At 35.7% G+C, this 11,488-nt stretch overlaps 1 protein-coding gene across 1 annotated transcript in view; it reads right to left on the bottom strand.

Moving 5' to 3' along the window:
* Window positions 1–9,854, bottom strand: part of chaf1a (chromatin assembly factor 1 subunit A) — a 17,175-nt gene extending 7,321 nt beyond the window's left edge. Inside the window, exons 1-8 of the mRNA XM_015391330.1 lie at window positions 9,550–9,854; window positions 8,529–8,576; window positions 6,931–7,556; window positions 6,750–6,818; window positions 2,326–2,570; window positions 2,162–2,243; window positions 2,002–2,070; window positions 787–1,004 (exon numbers count right to left, since the gene is read on the bottom strand). Coding sequence (XP_015246816.1) covers window positions 787–1,004; window positions 2,002–2,070; window positions 2,162–2,243; window positions 2,326–2,570; window positions 6,750–6,818; window positions 6,931–7,556; window positions 8,529–8,576; window positions 9,550–9,613 — 1,421 coding nt within the window. The 5' untranslated portion in view covers window positions 9,614–9,854. The remainder of the gene's footprint in view (window positions 1–786; window positions 1,005–2,001; window positions 2,071–2,161; window positions 2,244–2,325; window positions 2,571–6,749; window positions 6,819–6,930; window positions 7,557–8,528; window positions 8,577–9,549) is intronic.
* Between the last annotated feature and the right edge of the window lie 1,634 nt (window positions 9,855–11,488).

Below are 11,488 nucleotides of genomic sequence, written 5' to 3'. Positions count from 1 at the left end.
CACTGCTTTGATTCTCTAATTTGAATAAATTTGTTAATTTATTTAATCTTCTTTGCATGTAAATGAAGTTATGTTGGTCGTATCTAAAAAAAATCGTGATAAAATCGAGATTACAATAATATAATCAAAAAATTGTGATATTTTATTTTTGCCATATTGCCCAGCCCTAGTGGGGGGAGACTTTCTCTACATTCCACATGCATAATTAAAATAATTATAAAAAAAAAACAAAAGATATAAAACTTTTTGATGTATAAAAGATGTTTAAAATAATATGAACTAAATACACTAAATATTCATATTTGCTTTATGCTTATATGGAACATCGCCTGAAGTCATTCAACCACTAAAACATGATCATCTAAGTTCATCGGAAAGCTCCAAGAAAGAGTTTTTATTTGCATCAATGCTTTAAAAGTATTAGTTGTTTTTATTTTAATTTATTCTTGTACCGGTAATTTATTTTCTTTTTTAAGGTGCTCGAGAAAATATTGTCCAAAATAGCCTGAGGAAAGTGACACCACAAGCTTACATTTATTTATACATTAAACCATTTAATTTACCAAAAAGAAAAAAAAAAGCCAGTTTTCCTGTTTCCTCAGAGACAATAATGCAAAGAAATTAGGTTTTACTAAATAGCCACAGCAGCAGAAGCTGTTGGTTTTATTTTGGGTTTTAATGGTTCTTCTTCCCTTTTGTTTCTGAATCTTAATAGATCCTTTGAACCAAACAGTAAATCTGGTTTCTATGTCAGCCCCCTAGGCAGGTTAGTGTTTCCAGTCTCACCCCTGTGGGTCAGCATGTCTGCGCTGAGTGGGCCCCGACCACCTGGGTTTCTGTCCGATCCAATCTTTCAGTGCGTTCGCGTTTTCAGCCGGGTTTACCAAACACCGGTCCAGCTCCTCCAGAACCGAGTCCTCACACTGAACCCGACAAAGAGGCGCCAGGGACATGTTTTCTTTAATTTCAAACGGAGCAAACTTCCCACACGCAGCAGCGAGAGTCTGAAATGATAAGGAGACAAAAACAGATGGAAGCTTAAATAAGAACAGATCACCAGGGTGTAGATTTAGCTTAACCCACTTCAAGATAAGGTAAAAGCTGCATTAAAGGGACTTTGATAAAAGGTGCATCAACAACGTAGATTGTAAAGAAAAAGAAAAAAACAGATTTCCAAACGAATGCCTTTATCTTTTTTCTTCTGACAATAAAATCATTCAAATCCATTTTAGATCAGTTGTGATCAACTGAACTGTTTTGATTTGGTAACAGAATAATGAAGATAAATCATTTATGACCCTCCAAGTTCAGAAGTTTAACCTTTTATAGCGCTAAACTTTCTTCCATTTTCCTCCAAAATCTTCAAAATAAAAATAACTGGTATCTTTAGTGTGTTTCTATGATTTCATCAACACAGCAAAACCTAATACATTAATATTGGAACCGAATTTAAACTCAAAGCACTGAATATGGTACAGCAGAGTAGTCACATGATGTGACATTTACTACAGGATAATATTTAATAATGAACGCTCATTATATATTTAAGCCCACATAGTAATTTTTTTTATAGTGGGCTAATACACTTAGAGCCTGTTTACCGTACATGGCTTATAAAAGACTTTTACATTTTTGCGGCTCCAGACAGATTGTTTTTTTGGTCCAATATGGCTCTTTGAACAGTTTGGGTTGCCAAACCCTGATAAAGAGGAATCAACCAATCAGATTAGCGGCTTTAGGACACCAAAGTCCTGGTAGGTTTCAGACGCCATCACAATGCGCTGATCTGAAGACGGCTGGGAACCCTGACTCTGTCACAGCAGTTCTGGCAGCAAACCGCTGGGATAAACTTATGGAGGGAAACCCCAGACCTCAGACTGTTTGAAGGTCATTCCACCAAATACTGAGGAATATAAATAACTCCTGAAACTGAAGGAAGCATTAAAATACAAATAAATGTATAAAAACAAAACAGGCTATAGATAAAGGAGACCTACTGACCTTCGGCGCCTGCTGGATTTTTGGTTTCTGTAGAAAGCGGGTTATTTCTGCCTTCTCAGCTTTCAGCCGCTGTAACCAGAAACAGTCCAAAAGTTAAACTTTCTGCTTTTTTAAAATCATATCTACATCACCTAAATACAAGCTTCGACAAAACACCTACATCCTTCTCTTCTTTCATCCTTTTCTCTTCTTCCTTCACCCGCTTCTCTTCCTCTTTCTTGCGTTTCTCCTCAAGCTTTGCCCTGAAGTGGAGGAATAATGTCACATCCAGTTTCTGATCAACACCATCAAGGATAAAAAGGACCGATAAGTTTCTGGACTTACTCCATCTTTGATTTCCGCAGCTCCTCTTTTGCTTTTAACCTCTCTGCCTTTTCCTTCTCTTCTTTTTCCCTTTTCTCTCGTTTTTCTCTCTCCTCTTTTTCCTTCTTCTCCCTTTTTTCCTTTTCTTTCTCCTCTCGGAGCTTTCGAGCCTCTTCTTTCTTCTTTTCCTTTGCAGCTTTGGCTTCTTCTTTCTGCCGTTCCTTCTCCTGTCGCAGCCTCAGCCTTTCTTCTTGCTCTTGTAAACTCTGTAATCAGACATGACACTTCAAATAATAGAAGAAAAACATTTCTTTTTTTTTACTTGTTTGGACAATTTTTACAATGGGAGATTGTATCTGCCACCAATTATCAAATACTGAATGTTCAGAGCAACTAGGACATACAATAAAAAATAAAAATAAAAAAATGGAGTTTATATAGCTGAGCTTTTAAAATTCAATACATATCCCAATTTTAAACAAATAAAATAATATTTGTAATGTTTCTAAGCTTTTCCAGGTTCTACTAACTGAGTTCAAACCTGCCTGAAAATCCAGTCTTTTGGAAGTAAGGCCATAACAAGCGTTGAATTTCCAAAGATTGTCAAAAATTGAATTGTCAAGTTCAAATTACCTTGAATAAACGCAGTTACCTTACTTGCAATCTAACGCAGCACATTGTTTGAACTTGACAAATCAAACTGGTACTTTCTTGGTTGCAGAGATTTTTCAGTGCAGGGGCGGAATAAAAACTAAGATAAAGGAATATGATTTGCTGAGGGGGCGTAGAGTGGGCGGATGTTCAGCATATAATGGTTGATCACAGAGAGGAAGGAAGCGAGGCAATGGCCTCTCTTCAGACTATTTTGCTTATCGATTAATTGTTTAATAATCAAGATAGCCAAAGGTTCTAAAAGAAGACTTTTTATTAAATTAAAGCAGGTGAAAATATAGAATATTGAAAGATAAAAAAGTTTTTCCATCTTAAATGCAAACTGTTAACATATTTTTCACAATTTTGGTATAATTCTTGATAAAGGTAGGTTGCTCTGTCACCTAAACGCTCTATACTCCAATTAAACATTAATATTAGTTGCCGATTACTTCAGTAACCCTAATTAATCATGATTAATTGTTTCAGCTCTACTGCAGAGACAGTTATACCTAAATTTCTAAACTGCAAAGATTTTCTAAAATCAAAATATAAAACGTTCCTGTGATTTGCTTTTTACATTACATCGTCTCACCATCACTGCAAAGCATTTTTAGTGTTTCTCTTATATTTTTTAGCCAAATAAACTTCTTCATGTGCAAAAGGGTCTAATTTGCTTTAATGTTCCTTTAATATAAAAATGTTAAAAATTAATAATCACATTTACATAAATATTTTGTAATTGAGGGTCTTGGGCCACACACAAAGCAGAATGGTGAATTCCAGTATATCTTCAGATTTCTAGTCATTTTCTTTATTTAATTACATAATTTGTTATTCAATATTCTATATTCAATAATTAAATTCCCAGTTCAACTGAAAGTCAGGGGTTGACGTTAAGGATTTTTACCACTTGCCCTTTGGGCAAGTGACTTTCACATTTCATTTGCCCTGAAACAATTTTTACTTGCCCAGTATAATGTGTGATAAATATAGTTCCTAATATTCATTTTTGTATATATATCAATGAAACATGTTTGTTTTTTAAATGTTTTTTGTAATTCAGTATTTTTTAGTTTTCCAGGTTCCTGGTGTGTATATGCATGCGTCAGATAATGAACTCAAGCCTACATTACCGTGTTAACATGCTTTTCAATCCTTCCTGCACATTCTTTTCAAACTTAACTTTGCTTTAAACTGTTGTGTGCTTGGAAAAATATTAATTGTAATGTTAAAAATCTACAAAAAAAAAAAAGACAAAAAAAATCATGACAGGTTAAAAACTTAAAACAACACTTTTTGGTCGTTTTCTTTGAATGTAGGTGATTTCTGAGTGATTATGCGAACGAAATGATACAGAAACGCAGGTACAATAGCGCTTTCTAGCTTGTTTGTCGTTTTGCTAACTACATCAAAATTACCGCTAGGTGGACAAAAACCACGGCACCTGGCGGAAAATCAACCAGCTTTTCAAATCACGCGAGAATGTGAACAAAACAACAAAAATGGCGCCGGCAACGCTTCTGGATCGTTTTCATCGAATGCCGGTGATTTTAAAGTAATTTTGAGTGATAAATAATTTTTTTTGCGAAATTTGTACTCCCAACAATAAAAACTACTTCTGCCGGGAGAATCGGGCGATGGTTAACATTAGGGATGCACAATAAAATCGGCCCCCTATCGGTATCGGCCTTAAAACTGAATATCGGACATCGGCCACCCTACCGATATTTAACCCGATATTTGATCAGCTTCTGAGTTTCTAAAGTCTAAAAAAATACTTCTTCCTCAAAAACTTCTTTTTTACAGACTTAAAAACTTCTAAAGACAAGGGAAAAAATATTGATACATGAAAATATCACAATGTCTTCATATGCTGATATATTGCCATTTAAAAACACCATATCAATCTCTTTTACTAATGAAATATTGCTATATGTCATCGTTATGCTACGAAATCCCCCGAAAATTCACGAAACTTTGCCATATTTTTATATGTTGATATATTGACGCGCTATCAATCCATTATACTAACAAAATCTCACAAGAATTTGCAAAATATCACGAGAGTTTGTAACAGAACGATAAAACTTCACAAGATTTTGAAAGTAAAATAGATCGATACCGTGTTTTTAAAAATCAATTTGATATCAGCATATGAAAATATATTTGAGTATATTATTTTTCAAAGTGTTAAAAATGGATAACAAAACTGCTATTTTCAATGACTACTTATTTTTGTCCAGCTTTAACATCGGTATCGATATCGGTTATCGGCTACATGAGTTTTAAAATATCGGCATATCGGATATCGGCCAAAATCCCAATATCGTGCATCCCTAGTTCACATCGAGCCCTGAAAGGTCAGATAAATAAAAAAAATCCTAGAAATTCATTGAGATTGTCGATTTAAAAAAGTAACTGCTTAGTTACAATAACTGGGTTACAAAATCAGTTACTCAGCAACTGAGTTACTCTTTGGGAAAAGTAATTAGTAACTGTTTTAAGTAACACCGTTCCTTAGAGAACTCCCCCAAGTTCTTAATATTATCCTCTTTTCTAGTAGCTGAAAGACACCGATCCACAAATTAGACTCTTTACTGACTCACATTCACTTCTATTCGATGACGAATTACGGCTTTCAGAAAAGGAATTCACTTTTGAGTTTAAAGTGGCAAATTTATGAGTAGAAACACCCACATTTACGAGAGTATAAACATGCAAATATAAAAGAAAATGCAGCAAATCACTAAGAAAGCAAAACACACATTTAGGAGAAAAATATGCAAAATCTACAACTCTACAAATACACAATAAAGTCTTCTTGCTGCCTGAACCCAAACTTCACGAAAAAGCAGGAAGTTTTCCAGCTCCTTGAGAAATCAAACAAGAAAAATTAAATACCAGTATGAACAATATTGGAACCAGCTACTTGGATGAAATGTTTTGTAGAATATTATGACTACAATTACTTTAATACCGGTAATAAATAAATATATATCACCATTTCTACTGTTTTTTTATTTCAATTAATTTTGTGTTTCAGAGGCTGTATACTGCATTTAACAATTGATTGATTACTAAATCATTTGGCAGCCACCTTACAAAAGAATTGCTTCATAGAATGCAATATTTAGATTTTCAGTAATAGCATTGTAATTGCATATTGCTGCAATCATTCAGTCTAGGGTTGAAGTAAGCATATGAATCCTATTAGGCTAAATACATTAACATTAAGTTTTTCTTTACTGTAAATCTGGGAATCCAAATGTTTTTCAAAATGTATTAATATTAGTGTTATGCAGATGCCATTTTTTTTTTGGCCCCGATACCTGGCTGTACAGTATTGGCCGATACCAATACCACCTGTTTGAATTTGATGTGCGTCTATAAATAAAGAACTGCAGACTACTTGGATGTAAAATAATCACCATCATGGCTTTGCTAAGCTGCTGCCTACCTTTATGAAGCAGAAAAAAAGACTAAAACAAAGTGAATCCAGTAGAACTTTTTATTGCCTACCTGGAATGGGTGACAATAGTTGAATAAACGTTTGGCTCTTAAAGTGGTATCGGCGCCCTATTGTTGGTACTGACCCATACCGATACCACCATTTAAGTGCTGTATCGAGCCCCGCCTAATGCTGGTATCGGCGCAACACTAATTAATACATAAACATATTGATTACTATTGATTATCGAAGCAATTTTTCCAGATCACGGGACTACGAAAAGCCCCAGAAAAATTTGTGTTTGTAAGCACTCCCAGTGTGAGCTAAACATAAAATGTCTAACCTTTAGTGAGCGTCTCTTGATCTTTCTCTGATCTGCTGGTATCTGAGGGGTGTTCGGGGTCTTTGGCTCCTGTAACAGAAATAATATTTCAAGGGACATATACATCAAAACGTAGAAGTACTCAATCAGTCGAGTCATAATTCAGACAAGCAAAAAAAGCAGCACACACACTGGTACATACTTTAGACGCAGAGACATCAGTCTTGGTGTTTTCTGGTGAGCTGTCAGACATGGAGCTGGCCGATGACGGCGACTGTGTCGACTTATTTCCCAAACTGGAAACATTTCCCGACTTGCTCTGCTCCTCTGGCTCGCTGTCTGAATCCTGAGAAGTATCCAGCTGAGAGATGGAGGTGGGCTGATCCTCTTGTTCTTCTTCCGCTTCATCGCTGGTAATCACAACACAGTCTGCAGTTTGTGCTTTAGGACAGTCAATAACGTTTTTGCATGGGCCGGAGCCGCTTTTTCTGTCTTTGTGCTGATCCTTTTTTTTCGCTGTGGGACGAGAAGAGGCTGGAGCAGGAGAACTGGCGCTCTTTACAGGGGAGGAGTTGTCGTCCTCGGTCAGATCGATGACCACTTTATTGTCCGAGGACGCAGAGGAAGCAGAACACCTGCGCTTCAGGAAGCCGTCAAGCGGGCCGCGGCCATTCACTAAAGGCGGGCCGCTGCGTTCGGAGAGAGGAGAAGACTCGTTCTCGTCCTGTGTGTCTGGGGCTTTGGATCCGGGGCAGGCATGAGTACACGGACGTTTGGGAGGCTGGTTCTCTTTCGGTTCAGTGTTCAGGCGCTTGAATGGGAGACGAGCTGGAAAACAGGAAAACAGAAAGTCACATAAAAGTGCAATGATCTCCACCTGTTTAATTATCCCCTCAGCTTAATCTGTTCATCTTTCTGAATAATATTTTACTTAAAAACTAAATTAAAAAATAACATTTAAAAAAAGTGGTTCGCTGTAAATCTAACTGTCTTAAACAGAGGAAAACACCTGCCATCTTATATTCGTGATGAGCAGAAAGCAGATTAGCTTAGAAGAAAAACAAAAATTGGTTTGAAAAGTATTTTATTAACTTAAGTAATGAAATGTCATTCTGACACTGCATGTTATGTTTATCTAGATATTTGTTTGTATCAAACAAAAAAGTTATTTTGATGATGTGAAACATTCTATTCAGACAGGAAAAGCAGAAAACAGAAAACATGTACAAGATTGGAAAACTCATTAATATACCATCTATATGTTTAACAGTGATAGATTGGTGACAGTTTCCACATACTTCACACTGGTGGACTAAAGAGCAGAACCTTTAACTGAAAATCATAATAATGATAATAAAAATAAAGATAACTATTTGCTACATTATTAAAGAGGATTTTTTATATTGTGATATAACATTAATCTCTAAAATTTGTTCAGATGTTAACAGATTAAGATACAGAAAGTTTTTCTAGTGGTTCTAATAAAAATGTTTTAACATTTACATTTCTTTCTTGGATGATACAATCAATCTGCAGTAAAAAAAAAAAAAGTATAAATGAGTGTCACAAAAAGAGTGAGCTTGGCTGATTTTCTGTTCAATTAATGACTAATGTAGCTGATTAACCATAAAACTGCCGCTCTAGACAATAATCAAGGTTTGATCAATTGGGAAGGCAGTAAATCCAAGCTGCGTTTTTAACTTAATGTAACTATTTAGCTTTTTTTTTTTTAAACATTTAGAATTTTCTTGATCATTCAGTTTGTCTTTAAACAGCAGAACAACTAAAGCCAGGTTTTACCTTGAATAAGTTTCTTGTTGGCATTGTTACTCGATTTGCAATCCATGCCTGAAAAAGAAAGAAAATTAACAGATTAGAAATGAATTGACCAAATCTGCAAATATGTTTTGTTTGAAACAGATGTGTAAAAAAGAGCAGTAATGAAGCTTTGGGAATATTAATGACAATAATGTAGGTGAATGGATCACAGTGATATATTCTGTTAACTGAATGGCTAATGCACAGCCAGCAGATTAGAAATGTAAAGATTGATACCTGATACTGTATGATGATGCATTTATAAGTCATAACAATGTGCAGCATGTGTGTGCTAACAGCACAACAACAGGTTGGATGTTCACAATCCCGCCAACCTGTTTATCATTCTGGTCTAGAGGCCCAACCGGATCCAGTCTGCAGAGGCTGCAGCACCTCTATGTCATCAGGTAATGGGTGATTATCCTTCAGAAAACCCGCACAACACGCCAGTAACATGTTATCCAACAGCAACCAGACATGGATATAAAGCTAAATCCAGAGAGGAGGCCTGACAGCTCAGTTATGAGAACAGCTTCCATCCGAACCACTAGCCTCACAGCCATGCTACATGGCTAGCTTCGCCTGCTAATTTAATGACATTAGACAACTAATTTGCTACACAACTACAAACTTTATCATGATTAACTAATAATATAGAAAACAAACTGAAAACAAGACAACTGAACAAAGTAACTTCGTTTCAATGTTTCTGTCCTTACAAATACGTTTTAAAGTCAGTTTATAACTCAAATACTTTGAAGTCAGTAAGAGATTTCTGAGCCAAACAACCAGTTTATGAGAACTAAGAAAGGCGTAAGGATGTCGGTTACTGGAAATCTTGAAAAAAATCCCAACAATGCGATACACACTAATAAAAACAGCTTTAGTTACATTGTTCGACTGATACATCGTAGTTATAAGTATTTGCTTCACTGTTGGCCCATTTGTTAACATTTGTATTACAAGCTTTAACAATGTTGAGCTTTTTTAGACAAGTAATTACCTCTTCTGTGGGGGGTCGATGCTGCCAAATGTCCGTCCACAGATGCGTTTTCCGCGGCCAACATCCCAACTACTAAACCGGGGCCTCTTTCGGTCGCAATGTTGTGCGGCTAAACAAATTTAACACATAAGCAAAAATAAAGTAAACACTGGAAATGACCACCCCAACGAGCGAACTGATATATTTGTTTCTATTTACACGTCATGTAACTCTACTTTAATTCACATAATCATAACTAGGAGTCTTTCCGCATATCCTGCACTCCCTCTGTTCACCCCGCTGACTGCCTCGCGCTCCCAAGTCGGAATTGGCGGGAGTCGGTTCCTTCTTTCAATAGCCTTTGCTGATTGGTCGATATCGTTTCGTGGCTCTTCCAGGGTAGGTTGGATTTGTTCACCTGCCTGACACGTTTGCTAGAGCGAGCGCTCGAAAGTTGACAAATGTTTAACTGTACGTGAAGCACTGGTTAATGCTATTGAGGATTTCAGTCTTTTTTTATGAAGATAATACATTATAATCCCCTAGACTTCATTGGGTGAACCGGGAGGTTTAAATTACATATATGACATCCACATCTTACTGAGCAACAGTAACTAGAACCCAAACATGTCACATGTCTTACAAAGGAAGCGCATTCTTCTGACGGATGTGTCGTGCTTTGTGATTGGGCGCGGAGCTGGGCTGTATGACGTCACTGGTTCCGCGAGTCCGCCATACTGTGAGAGGCAAGGTTCGCGCTGAAAGCCAAAAGCTTAAATTGTATGGGAAAAAAATACCTTAAACTAACTTTTACTAAATTGAGTAATTTGCTTGTACTGTATCTTTTATTGTGCATTGTTCAAATAATCTTTGAAAAATTAGATAAAAATAAGAATTCCTAACCTAATCACCTAAATGGATCTATATTAAGAAATATAATAGGGCTGAAACAATTAATCGGATTATTCATGATTAATCAATAATTGAATAATCAAACTACTTTTGTAATCGATTGATCGTTAACTTGAATATTGAGAAGGCAAAACATGCCTTTAGTTGAATATCTAGCATAAATTATATAAACAAATTATACATTTTTGTAAAACACACTAATCTACGGAAGAGGATTAGGGAAAAAAAGTCAGAATTATGACTTTACTATCAAAATTCTGATTTTAATCTCAGAATTCTAATTTTAATCTCAGAATTCTGACTTTTTTCTCAGAATTCGAACTGAATTCTGACAGCTAACAAATATGTTAGAATCAAGCCGTAGTGATGTCTGTATTAGAGACTAAACTAGCTCTCTTGTTTTAATCACCCTTTGCTCTTCCATTATTGAAATAGCATCACCTGGGACCCCTCGTGAATGTAAAAAGTCGACTAATTCCATAATTTTCCACCAATGTGTTACTGGCCCACCCAAACAACTCACATCTTTTTTCAGTGAAGCTGAGTGCTCCCACATCTCTTCATTCATAGTGCTCCTCTACATTAAGATCCAAAATTTTGAGATTAAAGTCAGAATTCTGAGAAAAAAGTCATAATTCTGAGATTAAAGTCAGGAATCTGAGAAAAAAGTCAGAATTCTAAGAAAAAAGTCAGAATTCTGAGATTAAAGTCAGAGTTCTGAGAAAAAAGTCAGAATTTTGAGATTAAAGTCAGAATTGGGAGAAAAAAGTTAGAATTCTGAGATTAAAATCAGAATTCCAAGATTAAGGTAAAAATTCTGAGATTAAAGACAGGAATGGGAGAAAAAAAGTCAGAATTCTAAGATTTAAGTTAGGATATGAGATCAAAGACAAAATTCTGAGATTAAAGACAGGATTGGGAGACAAAGTCAGAATACTGAGATTAAAGTCAGGATTCTGAGATTAAAGACAAAATTCTGAGATTAAAGACAGAATTGGGAGAAAAAAGTCAGAATTCTGAGATTAAAGACAGAATTGGGAGAAAAAAG

This window comes from Cyprinodon variegatus, unplaced genomic scaffold (assembly GCF_000732505.1).
Source record: "Cyprinodon variegatus isolate N-32 unplaced genomic scaffold, C_variegatus-1.0 Scaffold535, whole genome shotgun sequence".
In the NCBI taxonomy this organism is placed as follows: domain Eukaryota; kingdom Metazoa; phylum Chordata; class Actinopteri; order Cyprinodontiformes; family Cyprinodontidae; genus Cyprinodon; species Cyprinodon variegatus.
Note: the sequence above shows the minus strand (reverse complement) of the source record. Positions and strands in the feature narration are given on the sequence as shown.